Source organism: Lygodium microphyllum, chromosome 11 (assembly GCF_053477565.2).
Source record: "Lygodium microphyllum isolate KBCC chromosome 11, Lygodium_microphyllum_v1.1.10, whole genome shotgun sequence".
In the NCBI taxonomy this organism is placed as follows: domain Eukaryota; kingdom Viridiplantae; phylum Streptophyta; class Polypodiopsida; order Schizaeales; family Lygodiaceae; genus Lygodium; species Lygodium microphyllum.
This window is the reverse complement of record NC_141145.1, coordinates 136,532,667-136,559,550: the sequence shown is the minus strand read 5'-3', so window position 1 is coordinate 136,559,550 and position 26,884 is coordinate 136,532,667. Positions and strand designations below refer to the sequence as shown.

The 26,884-nt window shown below is 38.1% G+C and overlaps 1 protein-coding gene across 1 annotated transcript in view; it reads right to left on the bottom strand.

The window, feature by feature from the left end:
• LOC148029428 (putative serine protease EDA2) overlaps nt 1–26,884 on the bottom strand; it is a 133,855-nt gene that overhangs the window by 101,409 nt on the left and 5,562 nt on the right. The window contains exons 4-5 of the mRNA XM_087688707.1: nt 24,979–25,164; nt 5,858–5,974 (exon numbers count right to left, since the gene is read on the bottom strand). Coding sequence (XP_087544833.1) covers nt 5,858–5,974; nt 24,979–25,164 — 303 coding nt within the window. The remainder of the gene's footprint in view (nt 1–5,857; nt 5,975–24,978; nt 25,165–26,884) is intronic.

Below are 26,884 nucleotides of genomic sequence, written 5' to 3'. Positions count from 1 at the left end.
TACCTCATCCCCTTCCTAACGCCATCACCGGCACGGGTCGATAATCCATGAGGACCGCGTTGCCCTCGTCGTCGTGCGAGACGTAAGGGTATATGTAGGTCTCTTCCTCATTCGGCTCCTCCACGTAGTGGACTGGAGTGTCGCTTGGTGGATGGGTCACGTAAGGACCAGGCGGTCTAGGAATGCCTGTAGGGTTTATGTCCATTCTAGGGACGGCTGGTTTCATATCGTTAGGCATGGGAAGAGCCAATGGGGCTCCCCTTCCGAAGAATGGCTACAATGCACGAGTACGGAAGTCTTCTTGGTAATCTACAATGCGCGATATCATGGCCAAACCTACCGCAGTTAGCACAAGGTCTTGACCTAGGGTCTTGACACTCGGCCGGCAAGTGGTTTCCGCCACAGTACACGCATTGGATGTGCGGGCGTGTTGGTCGTCTCAACATGTCTTGCAACTTGGCTAGTTCCATCTTGACATCAGCCAAGCCTTGGTCTGTCTTAGTGGCTTTCCCCTTATCTTGGGATGATGGGATTGATCGCTCACTAGAGGCTGACACTCTCTCTGAGCTTCGCGAGTTGGTCTCCTCTAGATTTGAGCTCCTGGAGTTCCGCTCCAACTGATCATTGACTCTGATGGCTTCCTCAAACACTCTAGCTATCGCATCTCGCTGCAAGCTCGAATTGCCTGCCAAAGCCTTATATAACTCCTCTTCCCGAATGCCACTTATGAACACAGTCGAAACTGCTCTTTCAGTCGGTCGCTCGCCCATAGGGATTCTCTTGAAGAGGCTCCTCACATGGGTTACGTAGTCGCGGATGTCCTCCTTCTCTTTCTGCTTGACGTTCATCAAGCATACTAGTAGATTATCGGAGTATCCAAGCTCGCAAATCTCTTAATGAAGAGATCCTTGAGGCTATTGAAATTGGCACGCTCTGCAGCATCTAAGCTCATATACCACATCCTACCCTTGTCGCCTAGGCAAATCCCAAACGCTTGCGAGCGTTGAGTTTGGTCGTTGAGGCCATTGGCTTCGTAGACTTGCTCAAACTGCTCAACAAAGCTGTATGGGTCGTCATGAGGTTGGTACTTATCGAGTTGCTTGGCAACAATCGGTATTTTGGCCTGGCGCTTTGAGCCTTGGCTTGCCCCTAATCCTGCGAGCAGCGACGTCACTAGTGCGGTGGAACTCTGCTCTGCTGCTGTGTTATCAAGCAGCCACTTCATGAGAAGCTCGCTCAACGTCAAGTCTCCCTCTAGTGCTCTCTCATGGTCTGTTCGGTTTCGGCCAGCTAAGTTCAGCACTCACTGCACCTCATGCAGCTCCATGCTTTGCCTTTGGCTCCTAGCCTGCTGATCCCTATTGTACTCGGCTATGCTCTGCAATGCTTTGCGGGCTAGCCTTCTCTCCTCTTTGCGGGCTAGCCTTCTCTCCTCTTCTAGATCTGCGCCCCGATGATTGCGTCTGATGTCCTGCCGCAGTGCTCGTACCGGGCGTGCGTGTCGTAACTGCTCACTAGCTGCTGAATAGCATCTGGGAATATTTTCAAAACGAACTCCTCATTATACCGATGGTCTAAGCTCTCTTCCGCCATGGTCGAGTTCTCGCGCTCCACTAAGCTGGCGATCAGGTTGAATAAACTTGACAGATCCACATCGTTGGCGCTCCTTGCTTGGTCCTACTCTGTGCTTTGATGGTTTGTCTATGTCTTGGTTCTCTCCTGCTGGTGGGTTCCTTGAGTGGTTTTATCTGAGTGAGTTCCTTGACTTATTGAATACAATCCTCACTTTATGATCACTCAGTGTGTGTCGTTTCTCGTGCACTTGTGGTCAATCTGGCTTTCAGCTTTCTTATGTGTACTTCAAGTGCGGAATTCAATGTGAGTGCAGCAAACAATCTCTATATGCCTTACGCCCTCTTGTCTCGTCTCGGGCCTGATAAGCTTTGTCGCTCAAGTCCTGGCTGTTCTAGCGGATTCTAGGGTCTACGCTGCTTCTTGCTGTTCACTCGGGGGTCGATCACAAGTCCTATGATTGGATTTCCATTCTCAACGTGTCAAGTTGCTGGGGAGTGCTCCAGCACTGTCCTCCTGTCCCTTGATCATGACTCCTATGTCAGAAACTGCCTACAAGGTGTTCGCTATGTTGTCCTAGAGCGGGTTGCGCTTCCACTCGGTCGCGAGGGTCAATTTTTTATGTTTTCTTTTTTTTGCCTAAGGGTGTGTCCGATTCTGAGAATCGGACGTCCGATTTACCAGTGGCCCGATTCTCAGAATCGGACCAGGTGGGTCCGATTTTGAGCTGTCCGAATCGGATAGGGGTCAAGTGTCCGATTTTGAAAATCGAACAAGTGGTCCGATCGAACTAGGTGGGTGGTCCGATTGCTGACGTGTCCTAATCCGTGGGTCCGATTCTACGAATCAGACAAGGGTGGGTCCGATTGCCTCGATCAGACGAGGCTTCCGATCGGACAAGTGGTCCGATTTCCAAAATCGGACGGGTTGGTCCGAGTGGTCAAATCGGACAGGATGGTCCGATCGGACAGTTGTCCGAGCATCCGATTCTCAAAATCGGACATTGGATCGGATGTCTGATCCCACTAACCCGAATGCACTTTCGAGCATGAAATCGTCAAAAATCTCAAGGTGTTGATTATTACAAGCTACAAGATTTAACAGGAATGATGCTAGAGTGATGAGGAAGAGATCTATATACCTGGGGATCGCCGATAGCAACGTAACTCCTTGCACTAATCGATCGAAATGGGTCACCCAAGCTCTCTCTCTCTCTCTCTCTCTCTCTCTCTCTCTCTCTCTCTCTCTCTCTCTCTCTCTCTCTCTCTCTCTCTCTCTCTCTCTCTCTCTCAACTAGTTGCAAATGAGGATTTCCTTGCCCTCCAAGAACTTATACCCCTGCTAAACATTATCCAGATGTTACCGATCACTCTTCTTGCGATTCCTACACATTCAAATGAGCATTTCCTCCATTTTCCACTTATTTTTTCCGATTTTCTCCCTGTTTTATAGCAGCAAACCCTATGCCTCTCGGGTGCGATTTCCTAATGTTAGCCTACTCTAAACGCAACAAGAATCGAAAGCAAAAAACTAAAATAATTTCTCCATGTTTTCCAATCGTCAAACACACAAAATGTCCCAAAATACTTACTTGTCTTTGAAGATCAAAAACACCCAATCTTCCTACCTATCTCAAGCTCTGTTTCGGCAATGAATCCCCTACTTCAATGCTCGATATGAGGCGCGCAAGTGCTCAAGCTTGAATCCGTTGGTCCCGGCAATGGAACCAAAATGTAGATGGAGCTCACGCTCAACCGCCAAGATCCACGGACCGCTTATTGCTTCAAGCGTTTCAAGCGAGCTCTAATGGCTATCTCTCACCTAGCCGACGCGCCGTCGATCCTACGAGTGTAGTGAGCTTACCTTGATGTCGATGTGAGTAGCCTCCTCCCTCACACACCTCGGTAGCTCCACGATTCTTAATGCAAGCTCAAGCATCCTCAAGCCTCCTCCATCACCAAGCTCCATCCTCCATAGCCGTGCGCACGAGAAAAGAGAAGAGAAGAGAAGAGAAGAAGAGAAGAGGGGATGGTGAAGAGCTTCACCCTCTTGATCCCTCACTCCCACACACTCACTCCCTCACACTCACACTCCCTCTCTCAAGAGCACACACAAGTAAGAAGGAAGAGAAGAAGAGAAGAAGATAAGAGCTCTTGTTAGCCACACACCAAAGAATGAGCTTCCATTCATTTTTTTGAACTTTATATACAAGCCCTAAAATCCCATGGGCACCCATCCCCTTTTTTACATGACCGGCCATTGTGGCAAGGTCCTTTTTCCATTTTACTCTTCTAGCACTATGCCTTTAGCCTACACCCATCTAATATTTTACAATTGGCACAGGAGGGAGCCTAGCGCTCTTTTACAAGAGTTTTCCAAGTTTTTGAGGCGCCTTTCATTTAAAATTGCACTTTTTGTCTCGGCTTAGCTTTAGCAGTCGTCTGCGTGTCTTTGCTCTTTTTCCGTGCTTTTTCTGCTTTTTCCTTCATTTTCCGCTATCTTGACTCGGGGTTAATAGGGGCTTTGTAAGCCCTATGATTGTTGGAGAGATTGTTGAGTATTCAAGTCACGCTAATCTCCGAAAGTCGACGTCTGCAGATCTGTGTCATTTTGAGAATTTTTTCAATGTCGTCTACCATGCTGCCCAATGCTGCCCTTTGATGTGCCAAGAGTGGTCACCTTGTGTCAGGGAATAAGTTCTTAGTTGAAGCCAGGAGCTGAAATGCTCTCCTTTGGCTTCCCCAAGTCCTCCAAGGTCAGGAAGTCAAGCTGGCTATGGAGTTTAAAGGTCCAATATGAGAGAAATGAAGATTTTCTTGTTCACTTAGTGAGGCTGAGGTTTGAGAAAGCCAAAAGAATCAAAGAAGGCTCTGATACCATATGGAAAACCAGAGTTGCAGCAAGAAAAGTGTGCACAAGAGGGAGATAGGAGCTCAAAGTACAAGAGCAAAATCTTGTTTACTAAGTTGCTCAAGGTACAACTTGGGTACACTCTATCTCACACTTTGATAGTGACCCATACGTTGTTTATATATCCTCTTCCTGGCTAGGGTTAGGGTTTCCCCTGTCCTTCAGGCTATTCACACCCATCTGCCCTCATACACCTTTGCTTACGGTGGGTTCCTATGCCTATCTTCTAACACATCCTACAACTCATCTTTGTCAATTATGGTATTTGAACTACCTTCACAAAACTTCCAAGATTTCTTTCTTCTATAAACTTAAGTCCATGTGTTCTTCCCATAATGCATGGTTTAATTTTTTCACTTTAAAAATTTTTACAACAATAATTTCTTCTAGGACCATATGTTGCTCTAAACTCCTTGTAGTCTCTAATGCTTTAGTACTTTTGTAACATGCACATGCATGCATGACCACACATGCACATGACACATGCAAACACATGTGTGTGTGCACATGCATGCACACACACATACACATGCATGTGTGTGTGTATGCATACATACACTTCCTTTTTTGTGTACCATTGTTCATCATAACATTAATGCACAAAGAGAATAGAACTCATTGTGACATCTATTCCAAAAATGATTTAACAATTATCAAAGGAGATGTATTATCCAAAGTACACATGAAATAATGCATCGTCTTTCTATTTTTTGGCCTACTAGCAAAGCTTCAACTATGCATCTTCAAAAAAAAGGGCCTCCATAGAGCCTATTCTTCTACAAGTTTTTGAGGTTGTTTTCCCACCATCTTAGTGCTTTGTTTAAGCACCAAAAATCATTCCTATCTTTCTCAATCTAATGGGGTTACAAAATTTATCAGAAAATCTTAATGGAGGTCATGTTGCTGGAGATATAATGCATGATAACCCATGCTATTACTCTTGAGTCTCTAACCTTGAAGTCTTTGAGATCTCTCAAGAGTAAGGAATAGGCTAATGTTTCAACTAATGAGATAGCGACAAATACTTAATTGAAGAAGTGGTTCTAGTAAAACAACGTTGATTGCCAACACATTATCATGCACACACATACAGACACCTGCACACACACACATATAGAACATGCACATGCATGTGTACACATACACTTTTCAAAATTATGTGAACACCATAAAATTTCATGACACTATGTTATGACGTCTATTTAATATATGCAAAAAGTTTTTCTAGAGTAGAGTAATTTACAAACTCACTAGTCATAGTCATATACTACTTCTTGAGATTTTGTTCATTTATCCTCTTTCATACTTTTTGGAACTCAAAGATTGATTATAAAAATAAGCATAATGTGGTTTTTAAATTTTCAAAATTTTGAACCTGGGTTGCATTGAAAAGGGACTTGGTCTTATAAGGATTCTCTGCAAGTTGTGTTTGTAAGACTTTTGTGATATTTCTATATATGTCCCCACATGCCTTTCCCAATGAGTCTCCAACCTAACATGAGAAACAAAGTATAAATTGTTAGAACTCATTAAAGATCCCAAAAACTTTTTTATTTCATCCTTGATTTTAAATCTTGGTGCTAAATTTCCAAACCCTCATAAATGTAACATATATAAGCTCCCTTGCTTCATCCATCAAATCATAAACTTGTATTTCAAGAGAGTATCAAGCTTCTTTTATTTGCCAAATAGATCCTATTATGTATCATAGTAAAAACTAAATATATAAGGTTATCGTTAAAGTTTGGATGTTGATAGATTCTTATCTTTTGGATGTAATAGTATTATTTAGTGATAAATTGGCATATGGAAGCATTAAAATACAAATCTCATATATTGACATGCACAATGAGTTCTTACATATGGCTATTTGGGATTTTAGAAAAAAACTATAGGTCATTCCATTTTTTAGAGAAATAATTATTACCCAAAAATTTTGTAAAAAAAGATACAACATTTAAAAATGCCTCTAGGCACAAAGTCTAGGAACTTAGGGACAACTTCATAACTAAGAGCTTGAAAGTCCCACGTATATCTTTCAACTTGCCAACAACTACTAATATGTAGGCCCTTAAATCAAAGATCCTAATCATCAGGTGGTAACTAAACTTAGATGCACAAATAGATTTATTCCTAAAAGTCCAAATATGCCTAATATGCAAGGCAAATTCCATAAGTCCAATTTAGGCATATCTAGACTTGCTTCTACAAGTCAAATATGCATGATCACAATAATGCAAAGCAAAGCCCATAACCTCGAATTGGCTTGATCAACACACCAAAGGCATCACCAAAGAGTGTAGACTCACTGGTAGAGCATCTGGGAGCTAGTATCCCTAGTCAAATTTTGAGTTTAGCCCAAATTGGTTTCACATAGAGACACTTAAAGAAAAAGTGGAGGATTGTTGTTTCATGCCTTTTGCACCAAATGTAGAGAGGGGGATCTTAATGATCTTTGCATGAAGATTATCTAATCTAAACTCCCCATTAGATTTACAACTATCAAAGTGTACCACGAGAGTTGAGAGAAGGAACTATGTTGTCCCTTTACCATAAAAATTAGAGAAAAATCCTTTGAATCTAGGTCCAAGGTAAATTACTAAAAATGTAGGATTGAGCCCACAAAAACTAACATGGGGGTAAGAATAGCCACAGTAAGCCTACCCATGAGAGACAGATGGAACTCAGACCATTTGGCCACCTTAGCTTCAATCTTAACTTTAAACCAAGAAAGCTCTTGTGTTAGGGAGACTCCCACTCTCAAGTGATAGCCAAAATACCAACAGACTTCACCCATCATAGTTAATCTCAAACCATAATCAACCCACCCCTGAGGTCCTCCATATGACAAGGGGGACTAATTTTTCCCCGATAGTGCTAATCTGGGAGGCCAAAAGTAGACCAAACTCTTCATAGAGCTTTAAGAGTTGTCTATTGAATTCTTATCTTCCTCAATGATGATCATGTTGTTGTTTGCAAATGAGCTAGGCAACAATATTAATACCATCAAGGAAATAAAAACTTTTGATTACACCATCAATCACACTCCTATCAATTCTTCTAAGGAGGGGATCCGTTATTATTAGTGCAAAAAGGAGAGGTGCTAGATGACAACTCTATCAAATGCAATTTTTCAAAAGGAGTGTAGTAAAGGCCACAGCATTCATCATTACCACAACAAAAGAATTATTGAACAAAGTAGCTACCATGCTAATAAAAACCAGATCAAAACCAAAGGCTTGCAAGGTAAATAGTATAAATCCCTAGCTAACACAGCCATAGACCTTGTCTAAGTCCATGTTAGTAAGGTAAAAGTCCACTAAGAGTATCAGATTACATATGGCATCTTGTATCTTATAGCCAAAGACAAACCCAAACTATGAGGAATGAATAACTTGAGAAAGCAGATTCTTAACTCTAAAAGCTAAGACTTTAGCTAGCACTTTGTAGAAAAATAAGAGCATCGTTAACAAATTCCAATGCAAAGGAATCTATCAACTAACTTGGAAGCAAGCTTTATCAAACCTTGATGTACCTAACTAGGGAGGAAGCCAAACCTCCATTACCCAATTTAGATGGTCCACTAAGTCAACATAATAGGTTTCCCAAATACTTTGAGACAACTCAAGGAGCAAGCCACCTAGACCATGAGCTTTGCCATGTTTTATTGAGAGGACAACCTACTTAACTTCATCCAAGGTGAAGGGATGCTCAAGGAGTAGGGCCTCTCTAGGGGGAACAGGATTGGAAAAATATTCGAAAAAGGCCACAACTTTAGACTCATACTTTTGGACCAGGGGTTAGATCCTTCATGCCCATTGTAGTTGGAAGGTGATCCTTGAAGACAAAAATGATCCTCCAATCATCATAAACTTTATTATCCAATGGAGCTTCAAGATATACAATCAACTCCTTCTTATGCATACCTTTCAGAGCACTAAAGAAGAGGGGTGGGGGCATCCCCCATAATCTCCCAAGTGTCCTTAAAGTAAGACCTAGTTGCATTAATCTTATCCACATTGAATTTCTTCATGTAGGATTCAACACTCACAAAATAGGAAATGAAGAACTGAGGCCTTAAAGCTAGAAATAGGGATGAGTAGATGATCATAGTAGCATTGGCATCCTTCATTTTAATAACAATATTCTTCCAATGTTACTTAGCATAAGTAGTGATAGCATCTAGGTACCTAAGTCATCAAAAGATAAGCAATATTGTAGAGTGGCTAGCAAAGCACCATACTTGCTCTAGAAACTTTACAAACTACTTCTCCTTAGGATAGGAGGTGCTAAAGCAAAAGGAAGGAGTTCTATTAGAGGTTCTCCCTGATAAGACCAACCTAAAAGATGATTAGAGGTGATTAAAGGTGACTTCTAAAGTCAACATTCTCACCTTGAGGCCCAAGGTTAGCTACAGGCATCAAGATTAGCTTGTCTAGTAAAGTCTACATGGACACCAACTAAATCCAACTTGTTTTTTTGGCCACAAGTAGCTAATTGAGAAAGGCCACATCTCAAAGATCAAGTGTTAGTTCCAAGTCATGCCAAGTCTCATGCTCAATACTAGTCATAGACCAAAAGCCATGCAACCTACCTTCTAGCCTAAACATCACATTATGATCCCCTACTAAGAAGGTAGGAGAATTGGGGATGGTATCACTAATCATGGCCCACAGTGATGCCTTGGAAGATGACAAGTTGGGGGGTGCATATGGACTAAACAAATATTTCTTCACCACTATTGACACCTTTATAATTACAATGGAGCCATTATCTAGTTTCTAGGGCTAAGGATAGCCTTAATAGAAAGTAGAGTGCCCCTTCTCCCACACACATAGGAATCAGCAAACATAGAAAAGCTCAAGAGTGCAAGCTTCTCAACTCCTTCATCCAACTTAGTCTTTTATAATGTTGCCACAATTGGCTTGTGCTTTTGAATCAAATTGTGGCATATCTTCTTTCTCTTCTCTAAGGTAATCCCCCTAACATTCCAAGAGATGTGGGGATCCATGCGCATCATCATATTGATAACACCATCAATAGCTGTGCAAAGATGTTCTTGTCCACTAAGGGAGTGCAAGTGAGCTATTTGAGGGAAACATTCATTTTTTACTTGGTTGCTTTGGCTATCTACTAGCCTCCTTTAAGAGCCATATTCTCCTTCTAAATGCCATTTTTAGCTACATTATCCATATTTGAGGCCACATCCTACATAGGTTGCTTCTAGGGTCCATCTTCTTGGGAGCACTCTTGGAAGTAGAGGGTAGAGGGGCTTTAAGTTCTTGCACCTCTTACTTCACAAGGTCCTCTTGCTAAGTATTCTTCTTAGGGTACATTCTCCTTCTTAGGGTAGAGGGGCTTTGAGTTCTTGCACCTCTTACTACTTCACAAGGTCCTCTTTCTAAGCATTCTTCTTAGGGCATAGGCATGAAATGTGTATGTTTTCCTTGCACAAATAACATGAGTTAGGGAACAAAGAGAAACAAATTTCAAGAACCACCTCAAAGCCATTTGGATCACATAGTTCCAAGAACTTAGGGGGTTCATTCCTCTATTTTAATAGCTTTGGCTATTGGAAAATTTGAAACAAAAGATGTTACTTATTTCTTACTTGTACAAGATTAACAAATTTTGAAAAATATTACATTAAAGTGTGAGAAGAGTTATATTGAATGTCATTAAACTAGCTATGTGCATGTTGTAAACCAAAATATTCTATAGAAATTACATGGTATAGTAGATAGAACTAAGCAAGGAGTAGAGAACACACTCCAAATATGAGAAGAACATAAATTTCTTTAATTTCAAATGAACTAATATAAAGATGGCTTTATTCACCTATGCACTTCCACTATGAAGCTTAGATGGCAATCCAAACTGATGATAAGCGAAGAGCTTAAGGGTAGCTAGAAGAATCAAACTGGGCAAAGATCAATTAATGATGGAGTCTTACTTTTATAGCCCGAGAAGGTAGTCTAGTTGGCATGTTTGACCGTATTATTAACCTTCTCTAATTGGCCAATGAATATTCCCTTTACCGCTAGGTCCCACACCCCACAACTTGATGCATTGTGCCTCAAGTTGCTACCAATATAACGACTCTATCTAACCCAAAGGCTAGATCTACAAAGGTCACCTTTTTGCCATCTAGTCAAATAGACCTCATCTAATACAAGTCAAGACCCAAACAATGTCCATGCTCACACATGGGTTCTCCTCATAATGGGGGCCTTATAACTTAGAACACCATGGATCATTGGTAGCACCTTATGAGGGTGGCATTGAGCATATTAACTTATTCTAGTTGCTGGCATTAATCCTATTGAGTTGCAAGAGAAGAAATCCCCTCTCAAGAAAATAAAACCTCTTGAATTTGATGGGAAGGTTAAGAATGTAGAGATGGAAACTAAAGTCTAGATTGAACCTATGAGGGATTGAAGCTAACAAGGAAAGCATGTCTTTGGTGTAAGGAGTGGTGTAGAGACACTAGAGTCTCAAGGGAGCAAACTACCAATTCTCAATTATTTGAACATTGATGAACCATCAAGGTAAAACCTTCCGAATTTTGATAGATTACAAAACTACTCATTTATTTATTTCTCCAAAATCTACATAAAACTAGGCATAAAATTTACACCAGCAACTAAATTCTTGGTAGAGTTAGCAAATGGACAAGAAATTATGTTATCACAGCAAACTAGGAATGTAGAGTTTGATATATGCAATGATCCCACAAGTTCAAGGTTTCGTGTCATGAATTTGGGTGCTTATGAATGCTTACTAGGGATGGGCTAGCCAATCCCCACTGATGATCACATCCATTGTGGAAGAATCTAAGTCTCATTCTAAAATCTATAAGGAAATCAAGTAACAACTCAAGGCAAAGTTGGAAAATCAAAAATCTAATTAGCTAAAGCTTCATGAGTACTACAAGGGCTAAGAAAGGGATTGCATGTGTCCTTAATCAAACTCAATAAAATTATTCAGGACAATGACTCAAACAAGAGACCTTTTTGGAGGAAAGAATATGTAGACATTTTTTTAGAAGAGTTAGATGAACTTCCATCTTCACATGAAATTAAGCTGATTCCAAGAGCTACTCCAACTGTTGCAAAAAGGTTGTACTGAATATCCATCCCTAAAGCTATTGACCTAAAAGAACAACTCAAGCAACTACTAGATCAAGGATACATTCAATCAAGAAATTCACCATGGGGAGCCCTAGCCCTATGTCAAAAAAAAAAAATGAAACTATTTGTCTTTGCATTGACAACCACTAGCTAAATCAAGTCACAAGAACACGTATCCAATCCCTAGAATTGATGAGTTACTTGATCGACTTCAAGGACCAAAGCTATTTTCAAAGATTGACTTAAGGTTTGGATACTATGGAATAGAGATAAAGGAAGCACATATCCCCAAAACTACATTTTATTTATCTTTTGGATTAATTAATGCTCTTGCAACATTCAATAAATTAATGCAATACATCTTTCAGCCTTCTCTTGATGCTTTCATTCTCATCTTCTTAAACAATATTCTGACCTATTCTAAGAAAGATAAGGAATATGAACCACAACTCTACATTTTTCTTGAAACAATGAGGGTGCATAAACTTTATGTTAAGAAGAAGACATGTGTATTCTTCAATAGTCAAATTGAATATTTGGGGTTTATAGGTCAAAAGAAGGAACTTTTGTAGAACTTGCAAGGCTAAAGATGTACAAGAATGTCCACAATGATAGCAAGAGAACTGCACAATTCTTAGGATTTATTGAGTGGTACCAAGTCTTTATGAAGGATTATGCCTTGATTGCCACACCTATTACAAACTTGCTAAAGAAATAGACCTACATAGTATGGATCCCAATGGAGTATTCTAACTTTGATCAAGTCAAGAAAATCTTAGTGACTACTCCCATTTTAAAGTTTCCTAATCTAAATCAAGAATTTGAGGTTGTGAAAAATGCAAGCTCTCTTGCATTGGGTTCTGTATTTATGCAAGAGGGATATCCAATTGCTTATTTTTCAAGGAAGCTAAAGAGTCAAAGCCACTCATGACTTAGAATTATTGGCTGTGATCCACACTCTCAAGTTATGGAGACATTGCCTACTTGGTAAGAAATTCACCTCGGTAATAACAAATCATAAAAGTCTCAAATGTGTCTTAAGACAACGAGATCTAAACATGAGATAACAAAGATGGATTGAAGTCCTAAAAAAGCATGGCTTTGAACTTAAATATAGACCAAGAAAGGTGAATATAGTTGCAAATTCTTTAAGCCATAAGGCATTTCTCAATGCTCTCATTGTAGAAGAATCCTCAAGGAAAAACCACTAGTTCTTATAGTGTCAATGATGAATAATCCTATCATCCAAATGATAATGAAAGAAGCAACAAACAAAGACCCTAAGTATCAATAGCTAAGAAGGGATATTCAATTTAAGAATCAAGATCATAAGTTCCAAAACAAGTACCAAGACTTCTCCATTGAGGAAGAGCTTCTCTACTCTAGCCATAAATTAAAGAATAAGATACTTTGAGGAGCACACAACTCTCCATTGTCAAGTCATCCTAGCTATGCTAAGATACTCAATGTAGTCAAAAAATTCTATCACTAGGAAAAGCTTAGAGGTGATGTAGTTAGGTATGTCACTAAATGCCTCAATTGCCAAATGCTAGGTAAACTCCAACCACTTGATATTCCTTAGAACATGTGGCAATTCATTAGCATTGATTTCATGGTAGGGTTGCCTTTGACCCAAGGAAGATACAACTCTATCATGATGGTTTCATATATACTAACAAGGGTTGCTCATCTCATACCCATCAAGACAAACTATAAGGCTTTAGACATCACAAGATTATTTGTCAAGGAAATATTTAGGCTTCATGCATTGCCAAAAAGGATTGTTAGTGATCAAGATTCTCTCTTTACTTCTTGATTACATAAGAGTTTCTTTGAAGCTATTGGTGTTCAACTATGCTTTAGTATGGCATATCATTTGCAAACTAATGGCTAAATAGATTGAGTCAATCACATCATAGAAGACATCCTAAGGGCATGTTGTTACATAGAACCTAAATAGTGGATTCAATATCTACCCTTAGCAGAAATTTCATACAATGCCTCATATCAACAAAGTATCAAGATGACTCCATTCCAAGCCTTGTATTGATAAGATTGCCTCATCCCATTCAATTTTATTTATCCAACACTAAAGGTAGAAGCCTCCAAGAAGAGATGGATAAACTAGTTAATGCCATAAGATAGGATATCCAAGCAGCTAAGGATTGCCAAAAATCTTACATTGATCTTGGAAGATAAGAGTAGATCTTCAAAAAATGAGGCATGGCGTTTCTCCATATCCATCCAAAGAAAAGCTCGCTATCATTAGGTGAATTCCATGATAGTATTGACCTTACAAGGTCACCAATGCATACAAGTTACAACATCCCCAAACACTTAAAGATCCGTTACTTTTTCATGTTAGCTTGCTAAATGCCTATGTACCCAGTTCGAATCATGTATTGGATTATTAGAAAAGTGACGTAACTAAAGGTTATGTACCCAATCCCGATCATGTATTAGATTATCAAAAAATTGTAGTAACTAAAGGTTAATAAAATCTTTAAATTACTTTTATTTAAAACACCTTCACATTTGATTTTATTGTGCATCATCACCATTGCATCAGTTCACATTAGCTTATAATCAACATCATCGCCTATAAATCATTGCCATTATTTTTAGCAACACAAAGATAGGCTCAACTCCTCATATCAACCACAAAGCAAAGTTTGCACATGGATGTATCAAAGCATATAAAATTGAAGGACATACTCACCATCATCATAATGATTGATGCAAAAGCTAGCAAATATTGATTTGGATTAGCTTGGTGAATAGCAAGGGGAATAGTTTGCACATGGCTCCATAAAGGTTGTTAAGCAACAAGAAAGGTAAAATTATATATAAAGCTATATGTTATATAGCTTGGGCTATTCATATTTCGTTATTTCATATGTGATTATGAGAGAGAGAGAGAGAGAGAGAGAGAGAGAGAGAGAGAGAGAGAGAGAGAGAGAGAGAGAGAGAGAGAGAGAGAGAGAGAGAGAGAGGGAGGGAGGGGAGGGAGGGAGGGAGGGAGGGAGAGCTAGAGAGGGAGAGAGTAAGAGATAGAGTGGGAGTGGAAGAGAGATAGAGAGAAGAGAGAAAAAGAGCGCAAGAGAATAAGAGATAGAGAAGAAGAGAGTAAGAGTTAGAGAGAGAGAGATAGAGTAAGAGGGAGATAGAAAGAAGAGAGAGATAAAGATGGAGAGCATAGGAGCAAGAGAGGGAGAGATAGAGGGAGAGAGATAGAATAGAGAAGCTTAGAGTGAAAGAAAATAGAGAAAGTGAGAGAAGAGTGAGAGAAGAGTGAGATAAAGAGGGAGATTCTAAGAAACATAGAGAGAGTGTGTGAGTGAGATACAAAGAGAGAGAGGGGTGTGTGTGTGTGTGTGTGTGTGTGTGTGTGTGTGTGTGTGTGTGTGTGTGTGTGTGTGTGTGTGTGTGTGTGTGTGTGTGTGTGTGTGTGTGTGTGTGTGTGTGTGTGTGTGTGTGTGTGTGTGTGTGTGTGTGTGTGTGTGTGTGTGTGTGTGTGTGTGTGTGTGTGTGTGTGTGTGTGTGTGTGTGTGTGTGTGTGTGTGTGTGTGTGTGTGTGTGTGTGTGTGTGTGTGTGTGTGTGTGTGTGTGTGTGTGTGTGAGGCATAGAAGGAAGGTGAGTAAGAAGATGAAGAGGAAAAAGTATAGAAAGAGATAAAGAAGGGAGAGTGAGAGTGAATGAGGGTCATGCTCGTGGACCTTCACTGCATCTTCTCCTTTGACAAGTTCCCTTGCCATCTTGCTTTATCTACACCAATATTAAACCCCACCCTTATACCCCATCTTTTCCATAAAAGACCCCCTCTCATCTTGCTATGATGCCTATCCTATTAAGCCAAACATCTCTCTACTCAAAATCCCACCTATACTTTCTTTGAGTCTATCTATACGCCTCAATGAGCTATGGTTTAAGGGAAAACAAGTTTGACAAAGATTGAAGGAAGAAGGAAAGCAAGGAACATACCAACAAGATGGCCCCAAAACAAAGAAACACTAGAACTAGATGGGAGGTAGCATCTTGGAGCAACTTTCCCATCACACCAACCCAAGGCTAGGTTGTTTCCTTTATATGTTGAAGTAATCTTGATGAAATAGAAATTTTAAAAAATTTGATAAATAATTCAACAATCTAGATCACAATTACTAGGAATTCTAGGATCCTTATGGATAACTAAGATGCCAAGTAGATGGACAAGAAATATAGGTTCTTGATATGAGAGGAAATTCCAATAGGAGTACCCCTCTCATGATGGTACCTAGTGCATGTTTTAGAACTCATGAACTATCAAATGTTTAAATTGTGATGATGGAATGATTGATTTATTGAATGTCAAAATCAACTTCCATTTTAAAGGGAATATTTAAAGAGCTTGTGATAATTAGGAGCATTAGTTTAGAAACTATCCTAATTATCTTATGAAAATATGTTGGTAAGAAAATATTAACCTCTCAAGTAAGGGTTAGGAATTGTCAACCCTTTTTGTTGGGAAATTAACTTACAAGGTATTTTGATGACTATTTATTCTCAAGTAGAAATATAAACCTTGATGAAGTGATACAAAAAGATAACTTTGACCTTTCTAAAAGAAAAGCCTTTGATACTCCAAATAGAAGCAACATCTTATTATCTAGAATAAGAATGAGATAGCCCAATGAAAGACATCTCGTCTGTAAAACCTAAGAGCCAAGAATATGACTTAAAATCATGTGTAACCTATGATTGTAAGCTTAGGATTTAGACAAGCACTCATACACAAGTATATTCTATCATGTTGCTTGTCACATTGAAAGGAGTTTTTTCATTGTTTGTGGATGCTAAGAATAATTCATCTAAAAGAGTTTAATTGTTAGATGTGCATATTAGACCTCCCCCAAGGTTAAATATGCTAGCTCTTTATCAAAGGAGTTGGATTACCACTCCAAATTGCTAGCACTAGCACTAGACACAAGAACTCTCTTCATAGGGACTAGCTTATCCCCAATGAGCCTGAGTTGAATCTCCTCAAAGGCCCTAATGCTAGCTCATGTGGTTAATTTTTTGTCTTTGGATGGAGTCCGAACATGGACTTGAATAGTTATTTGAATAAAAGTAAAGACAGTAAAATGGAATAAATATTTTTAATTTCAAAAAGATTGTTTTTTCTTATATTTGTGTGTGCACGCAACTTACGTGAAGGAACATTGCTTAACATATTAATTAATGAAGTTTTTTAAATTATGTTAGGATAATTAGAAAATTAAAAATGCTCCTTGAGGGAAGTAGGTGGTTAGATCCTCCATGAATCTTTCCCAAGGGAAGGTGCTCTTGATTAGCCGAGAGGCTTCCATAAAACTCAACTCTGTTAGAATAGAATAAGCTAAGAAGGACCATCCAACCACTCTTGTTTGAGGGAGCCAAAGTCGAGATTATGCCTTATGGGTAGAGGGGTCAATGTGCATCGCTCCCTCTTGTTTCTCACTCTCTTTGAACTAAGTGTGGCAATGGCTCATTTCACTTTGAGGGATAATAGAAATGAAGTAATCTCAAAAACTGACACGAGAAAATACTAATAAGAGATTGTACTATTGATTTAGACCCAGTTTCAGGTTTATCCTTGTGGGGATGAGGCAGAGCTTCCCCTACAAGGTAGAGTTAAGCAGTTCAAGGTTACAAATATTTGGTTATTCTAAAGGGTTCTAAATGGTATTTGCCTTGATCACTTATTCACAAACTACTAACAATACGTGCCATTTGGATTTGTTAGATAGGCATGTTACAATGTGGAGGACACCTAAAAGTAAAGTTCAATGTGTTCTATCTCAATTCATTGCCAATGATAACTCCAAAGTAGTGGAGGGAAAAAAGAAACTAATGGAGGCCCTACTAAAGATATATAATTAGCATTTTGCAACATTGGGATTCATGGTAAGCATCAACAAGGCGAAACTAGCCTTTTTAAGCTTGAAAGAGCCCAACTCATGATTACTATACTTTAGGGCCATTGGCTCAAGAGAGATCTTCAAGTAGCTTGGTTGCAAGTTGGGAGTGGATACAACCATGAAATAAAGAGTGACCTAGATGGAGAATTAGGCAATGGACATAATACTATTCAAGAAAGGACAACCACTCAACTTTGAAAGGAGAGTGGGTAGTGTCGAAGATAGTGTGATACCAATCTTTGTTTTTTGGGGAAATACTATTAAATTTTAGTGTGTCTACCTAGCTAAGGATCAAGGAGTCAATATGATGGTAATTTGTAATGGTGCAAAGAGAACAAGGTGGGTTGGATGTGCCTTGGCTTGTGCAAAAGTCTCAAATAATTTTGTTTTCTCTATTCAAGTGAGTTGACTATAAGCAACCTTGGGCTTTGATCATTAAATCTTGGCTAGAAAAGATAAGATGAAAAAAAGAGACTTAATGGGATTGGAATTCATAGATATTCTATAAAAAGGATTACAATCCTAGAATCACAAGTTGGTTAAAGATACACAACAACATGACAAGAACTTAGGGGAGTTTTGAAGAGCACAATGTGGATCAAGGTGCAAGAAAAATGGGGAGATTCATAAGTCACTACATGTTATCTTGAGGGGTTTACTATATATAAATCTTCTATATCACCTGCATTCAAGGCCTATTTAAAAATACCCTTATCTATGATTTTTCCCTAAATAAAACATACCCCTTTTCTACTAGATCTGTGAATAACTCTTTATATGGCACCCTTCTATATATAAAAATTGGGCAAAAATGACATTTGAAAAATCCCTTATTTTGAATTCACGTGGTATGATTGCATATTTATGAGCAATGCCCTGCCTCCCTCAAGCTTGTTATCTATGTCTTTGAGCACATTTTTGGCCCATCATATTGTTTTATGGGAGAAATTTGATCGATATTTAAACAACTGGAGTTAAAGGGGCTCTTAATATGGATGGGCATTTGGCACCCAAACATTATGGAGTTTGTTGAGGCTAAGTACATAAGAACCAAATTCTAGCTTATAGAGAGAGAACTAGGATTTGTGTGATAGATTGTAGATAAGGAACAACAAGAATGGCCTTGGGTTAAGATAGTATGTAACAACATAGCCAAATCAAATGGTGGCACCCATAAGAAAGCTAGTTTGGAGTAAAAGAAGAAAGGATATTTCTAGAAGGACCTTAGCCACATAGAGAAGTTTAGTATATTCTTCAAGAAATGGTATCCCCCATCCAAGAAAAGAACATGAGGATATCTGAGCATGTTTGAAAAGCCACCTCATCCTATAAACTCAATTTGACATCATAAAAGTTGTAATCAATAAACATCCCACTAAGGATAGAGTGGGAAAATCAATGAAGGTCTATGTGTTTTTTGCAAAATAGAGGAGGAAATATTCCTCATCTTTTCTAGAATTACAAAGAAGTGAAAGTGGTTTCGAGGCAAGTTGAAGCGAAGAGAAGACTTTGCTAAGAAAATTGACATCAAACTAGTGCTTTTTGGCTTAAAAAGGATTGATGTATAAAGAAACATTGAAGATATGGATTGTGGATGACATTTTGTTGATCATATGGATGTGGAAGAAATGAAATGATCACCTTTTTGTAAGGATCAAATTGGTTAACACTAAAAATTGTGTTGGGCCAAGAGTAGAGATGAAGTACTAACTATTTTGAAGGGTCTCAAAGTCAATTGCAGCACCATTAGGGTCTTTCATAAGAAGCTTAGGAAGACTTAGAAGTGCTAGGATGACTGCCTTGAATGGTGCCTATATGGCAATGTAACTATTTCTTTCTAAAATATTAATTTACATGCATTATAAAAAGTATGCATAAAAGGATATGAAATAGTAAAAGCAAATGCATAAGTAGAAAGTTGCAAAGATGAGGAAATTACTTTAAAAACATTGAATGAAAAAGGAGGTTCAAAAGTGTACAAAGTATTCAAGGCAAGCTTTACATTTAAGAGTAATGATTGTCATCACCAATCTCTTTGAGGTTTAGGAAGGTAACCAAAAAAAAAAACTTTAAAACCACAAAAGAAATGCCCCAAATATTCATAAGTTTAGTATTTACCTAAGAGGGAGGTCACGTGCGGACCTAGTAAACCTTTTACATGTCAAATAAGTAAAGTATGCAAGGTGTGACATGCCTTTTTTCTTTCCCACTTACTAAATATGTAACCACCTTTACGTTTGGTGCAAATACGGACTAAGCATGTGGCAATACTCTAAGGAAAAGCCAATTTTTTTCATATATATCCTTAAATATCAATGTGCTAACCTTAATAACTTTGGCTCAACAAGGGCATGTTATGCCTATGTCATGTGTTTTTGGAAGGACTACAAATATGACCCCAAACAAGGTATATACCTTAAAATTTTAAAAAATTATTTCATGTATACCTAGAAAGACTTTCCTTCAAATTTTCTATCTATTAAAAATATTTTGTGGCTTTCATATCGATAGAGTGAGATAAAGCTATTATGCTATTGTGCTATTGATTTATAAGTTTGTTAATAACCAATCACTTTTCTCATTGTCTTCCCCCACACATTGTATTTCACTTTCCTCAACTTCACTTCCTTTTATATGTATGTATGTATACATACATACATACATACATACATACATACATATATATACTACCACTGCCACCAACTTTGCATGCAAGTAATACTAGGACGCTTCGTGCAAAGCTGCCCACGAACTAAACTTGCAAGGAAACGAAAGTTTCCATGTATGGCAATTTTGCTTCCATCACTTCATCCCTGAGCTCTTCTCTTCTTCTTCTTCTCTCTTCTCTTCTTTCTTTTGTCTCTCCTCTATTTTGTTTTCATTTATCTCCTCTTTATTTCTCTTTCCTTTTTTTTCTCTCCTCTTTTTTCTTCTTCTCTCTCTCCTCTCTTTTTTTCCTCTCCCTCCCTCTCTCTCTCTTTCCTCCTTTGTGTCTTTTTTTGTTTCTCCCCTCTTATTTCTCCTCTTATTCTTCTTCCCCCCCCCCTCTCTCTCTCTCTCTCTCTCTCTCTCTCCTTTTTTCATTTCTCTCTCTCCTCCCATTTTTGTTTTCATTTCTCTCCTCTTTATTCCTTTATCTCTCCCTTTTATTTATCTCCTCTTTTTTCTTCTTCTTCTCTCTCTTCTCTGTTTTTTTCTCTCCCTCTTCCTTTCTCTCTCTCTTTTCACCTTGTCTTTTTTGTTTTCTCTTCCCCCTCTCTCCCCTTTTCTTCTTCTCTCCTATTTTCTTTTCTCTCTCCTCTCTTTTTTGTTTTCATTTCTCTCCTCTTTATTTCTCTTCTCTCTCCCCTTTTTTTTTCCCTCTCTTCCACATATCTTTTTTGTTTTCTCTCTCCTCTCTTCTCTCTCTGTCCTACCCCCTCCATCTCTCTCCTCTTGTTTCTTCTCTTCTCCCTCACTCCCTTTTTATTTCTCTTTTTCTTATTCTCCTCCTCCTCTCTCTTCCCTCTATTTTCTTCTTTTCTTCTCCCCTCTCTCTCAATTTTATTTATGTCCCCTCTTTTCTTCTTTTCTCTCTCTCTCTTCCCTTTTTACTTCTCTCCCCTCTTTTCATTTTATTCTTCTTCTCTCTCTCTCTTCTCTCTACCCCCTTCTCTTGATCCTCGTCTCTCTCTCTCTACCCTTTTATTTCTCTTCTTCCTCCTCTCTCTCTCTCTCCCTTCCTTTTTATTTCTCTTATTCTTCTTTCTTTCTTTCTCCCCTTCTCTCTCTCTCCTCCTCTCTCACTCTCTCTCCCCCCTTTTATCTCTCCTCTTCTCCTCTCTCTCTCTCTATCTCGTGCTTTTTAATTATAATAAAACATAATATCTCTCTGTCCTTTTATCACTCACTCCTCTCTTTTCTTCTTCTTCTTCTCTCTCTTTCCCCTTTTCTTCTTCTTCTTCTTCCTTCCTCGCCCCCCTCCCTCTCTCTCTGTCTCTCTTTCCCCTCCTACACGCCATTGTTGCTTATGCCCGTTGCATACCAACTCACTGCCACCCACTACCATTGCACGGCTGCTCCTATAGCCCACTATCCGCTACTCCATCGCTTCTGTAGCCAATTGCCACTGCATCCCAATTGAGCCACAATTCTATCGCCCACTTAGTTGAGAGAGCAAGTGCCAACCCTGCTTAGAGAGAGAGTGAGTGAGTGAGAGACGCATGTCTGCCCACATATATCACCCATGTCGCTGCCTCATTTTCTGTGCTCGTATTCACCGCCTCCATCATCGTCCTGAGAGAGAGTGTGTGTGTGTGTGTGCGCGTGCGCGCGCGCGCGCATATGCTTGCTCTTCCACCCACCCCTATTATTGTTAAACATAGATTGAGAGAGAGAGAGAGAGAGAGAGAGAGAGAGATGCTCTTGCTCTCCAATTCAAAAAGAAAAAAGAAAGAGGCCTACCTCTCCCCACCCCCACTATCATTGGAGCTCCGCTGCTAGACTACCCTTCCGTTAGCATTCCGTGAGACTAAACCTATAGCCCTACTCATTTACTTTCTCATTGCGTGTCGGAGAGAGAGAGAGAGAGAGAGAGAGGACATCAGAGCTACAACACCTCTCCCTTTGTTCAGTGATTGAATAGACATCTTGGCCCTAGCTTACTTTCACCTAAATGCAGGAGAGAGAGAGAGAGAGAGGGCTCCTTATATTGCAGAAAGCATGCCGTTTGAACAGAGGGGGGAGGAGAGCACGCAAAAAGAAGTTGAGAGAGAGAGAGAGAGAGGCAGAGACAGAGACAGACAGAGAGCATGGTTCATTTTGAGACAGGAGGAGAGAATAAAAAAGGAAGTGGAGAGAGAGAGAGAGAGAGCTCCTTATATCGTAGAAAGTAGGCCATTTGCACAAAGAGAGGGAGGTAAGCATGCAAAGAGAAGTGGAGAGAGAGAGAGAGGGGGGTTCATTCTAAGACAGGAGGGAAGAACAAAAACAAAAGTGGGTAGAGAGAGGAAAAAAGAACTCTGAGAGAGAGAGATCCTAGAGAGGAGAGACGTGAGGGAAAATTGTCTTCACTATATTTCAAATTTAGGTAGGCTTGGAGCACGGCATAGGTCCGAGAGGCCTTTTGGAGGTTTGAGGCCTCCCAAACCAATGACAATAATAATTTTTAGTAGTCTAGACTAGCCTAGATAGATATCTTTCATAATCTAAATTTAGTGGGGGCTAGCTTTTGATGCATCAAAACAAAAATCCAAGTATATATGTAAATTGTCTCATCAATAATTAAGGATTTGTAAGAATTCCAAATGACAAATAATATCAAATGATTTCTCCCATGTATTTTTCTAATCTTCCCAATAGTAAGGAAATGACACATCCTTTAGTCAACTTGATTCCAAGGAATCTTACGATTTATAATAGTGAGTAAATTTATTTTTTAGTTATCCTTGTTGCAATCCATTTATGCATATCATTCGAACATATATAACCTCGTAAGCACATCGCTATATTATGAGGTGAATCAAAAGTGTAAAGCTAGATTTGTTTGTGTTGTGACATTACCATGGTTTAGGTTGAGTTGAATCAAAAGCCTAAAGATAGACTTATTTGTATTGTGACATTACCAAATATTATGATTATGTGAAACAGGTAACAACAAATCGTGCATATCATTCGAACATATATAACCTCGTAAGCACATCGCTATATTATGAGGTGAATCAAAAGTGTAAAGCTAGATTTGTTTGTGTTGTGACATTACCATGGTTTAGGTTGAGTTGAATCAAAAGCCTAAAGATAGACTTATTTGTATTGTGACATTACCAAATATTATGATTATGTGAAACAGGTAACAACAAATCGTTTATAATTTTGCATGTTTAAGTTGGGGCTTCACTGTAATAATGTTAGGACTAGTCTATACTAAAATAACAAGTTAGATATTAGCATGGTAACTTCTAATGAACATAGCATGCTAGGCTTTTCAGAAAGCCTACTAGGCCTTTACAGGCTTCTTTTCTATCTCATCAGGCTAAAGGGAAGTCCAACAATCTTTAATTCCTATAAATGTACAAAGCTACCAAATCTGATCAATTGGTTATTATTGGGTTAAGTATCCTATACTCCATGATCTAATGATTATAGTCTTCATGTATGGTTTGTAGTTTATCACTAGTTTTGGGTATATTGTCCTACTTTGGGCATCATATGTCCTTAAGGAGAGATAGAAAGACGTATATTCATAGTTGAGTTTTCATTTTGAAGTTTGCTAGTGAGTTCACTTTATTTTGTTTTTAGTATCACTCTCAAAAATTTTCTTACAATTCTTTATGTAAGCCATATCTACATAGCGATAACATGTAAGAGATAATTGGCAATAGTTTCATAATTATTTTAAAAGATATTTGAAATTACTACATCACATTATGAGATAAGCAAAAGGTAGTTATTCCTACTTAGGGTATTTTGAATCATTCAATTATTACTATGACTTCACTTTTGGTGGCATCCTATTATGAAAGCATTGTAACCTAGTTGTTGCATAAATAGACTTTATCGAGAAACTTGATGATCTTTAAATAGGTTAAGGTGTCAATATTAAGGTACATTTGATCAAGTCCTTGATAATGTGACTCCATGCCAATGTTATTCATTTGAGTCAATGACATAATTTCAAATTCCCTAGAAATTAGTTTTAGAAAATTCTAAATCATAAATGCTTGTGTTATGTACTCAAGTGCGATGATATTTACTCTAGGCGTTTCTCCTCTTTTGATGTATTTAGCATTATTAAACTTGCAAAAATGTATCACTTATATAAAAAGTCATGACTTTATACTTTCACCCATTATTTGATGTCCCTTATGCTTATCTAGAAGATAAGTTATTCAAAAACAATTTCCTTTTATTGTATTTTATTATAAAATTTTCAAGTTTTTCTAATATTATACTCCTAAGACAAGAACCTATTGACTATAGCCTAGTTGTAGGTTTTGTCAAGCTGTTCTATTTCAACAAAATATTTCTCCTTATGAACTTATCATTCTAAGGAAGTTATGAGTGATCAAGGCACTCTATTCACTTAGAGGAAAATTTACTATGCACTATATGGATAGTTCCTACTACCAAACAATTCCTAGTTCTAAACTTAATTCACAATACATCTACATCTTGATATCATCATATACTTGCTAATCATGTTTAGTCCTTATCATTAAAATGCATGCATGCACCTACCATGTGCATGTATAAGTGTGCAACATGCACGCACACACACATATGCACACAACATGCTTGCATGCATGCATGCAATTGAGAGATCTTCATACTCCTATACATAGACATACATGCACAGACGTAGAAGACATTATTTGATGACTATTAACGTATTAGGTTTGGATAATTGTTGTTACCAATCTAACTTTTTGGTATGGAAAGGGCTTTTCTTTACCTGTATAGAATATTCTTGATAGTTCTCGATCGCATTAACCACAGCTGAGCTTGCTATGCTTCCATGGACCAAATGCGGAAACTTGAGTCTAAACCAAGCACTTAGGGCACCTGGATAAGATCCTCCTAGAACTATCCAAGGATTTTCAAAGTCCTCAGTAAGATTGTATCTTTTAATTATTTGATCCTGATAACAAAAATGCATAAGTTACGAAGCTCCTAATTAAAAGACAACTTGTGAGAAAAAAACAATAACTTCAATATGTGCAATAACTTTGTAAATGATTCAATGAGACTATGTATAGGTAAATGATTCAATAAGACTATATGTGTACCAACTTTGTGAATGATTTAGTAATACTATATATAGGTAAATGTCACTCACAACACATCACTTTGAAATCTAACAATAATGTCTATTCACATGTAAGGAAAAAGAGTGCATAAGGAGACATGAGGAAAATGTATAGTACATATTACAATAGATAAGCACTTAGACAATGAAAATGGAGAAGTAGATCAACTATGTGCCACCATAAAATAGTTTGGGAAACATATATTTAAGGTAATTCTAATGCCCGTTAATGTAGAAGATGAACTTTAAATCATTGTCTATGTATGTACACTTTATTCCCTTTAAATCTAACCACCCTGTTTAGATTATTTTGTGTAAATGCATCTCCTATGTATCTACAAGTTAAATAAATAAAAATTGTCTCATACAAAAAGCAACTACCTTAGGATCAAGTCACCTTGTCCTTTAAATGATATATGTCACAAATACTATCACTTTTGAGCCCATGGATTTTTTAAGTTTTTCATATCCATGTTACCACTTCGTGATGAGTTTAGAACTAGTTGAACTCAACATATAGACTACAATATTCAATGTTCACAAACAAGGGTTTTACCAAATATAATTTGATACTTATGGGAGGAGAGGTCTTAACCTTTACTCAATGGAGGGAATGTTTATTGATTCTCTAGTCTATACTAGAGTGTTAGTTTCTCACTAAAGGAGGTACCACGAAGAAATGGACTTGAATGAATGAAACCTTGTAAGTCTCATTTCTTGGACTCCATGCTTTATATAATACAAAGATTGTAGGCATTACTTAGAAGAGTTTTAAATGCAATCATTAGGAGTGCACTATTAAGAAATCTTAAGTTTCACAAGGATAAAACATGGTTCATGGATAAAATGATCTCTTTATGTCTTCAAATCCCCTCCTTTAAGGGATGACTTTGGTGAGACAAATAATACCCAATTGGGTATGTTTCTCAAAAGGTCAATATTAGGGCTCAAAGGTGAGTAGGCTCAATAGAGAAACTTTGAAGGAAGATTCAGCATGTTTTGGTAAAGTTTTTTAAGACATTGACTAGGAGTCACCATAAATTCCATGAATATTTTATCTAGGCCCTAAAGTTCCTCTATGTATTCCTTAGGTTATGCAATGCAACTTCTATATCCCATGTATTGAATTTTAAAGATTCACTACAATTTTATGATCAAACACATGTAGAGATCTTAATTTCATCCCTCCCCTCCCAAAAATGTAGTCTTATACATTTTTCAAGATTAAAGCAAAAATATCCTAATTGGAAATATAACCTTATGTTTCATAGATATGCATTCCTAACTAGATGAGAGAGTGTGTCATGTGGGCTAAAAAAGAATGTACAACCTTATGTTTCATAGCTATGCATAGATTAGGTATTTGAAATAAAGGAATATGTAAAAAGTGGAAATGTTTTTTAATTAATAAAGGGAATGATGTACTAACTAAATAACAGATCTGATTTTTAAACAAATATATAAGACACACCAATGCACATGGAGCTATTTAAGTTCATACATGGATATAGATAAAAAATATGATTTTCTTAGCACAATCACAAACTTCCAA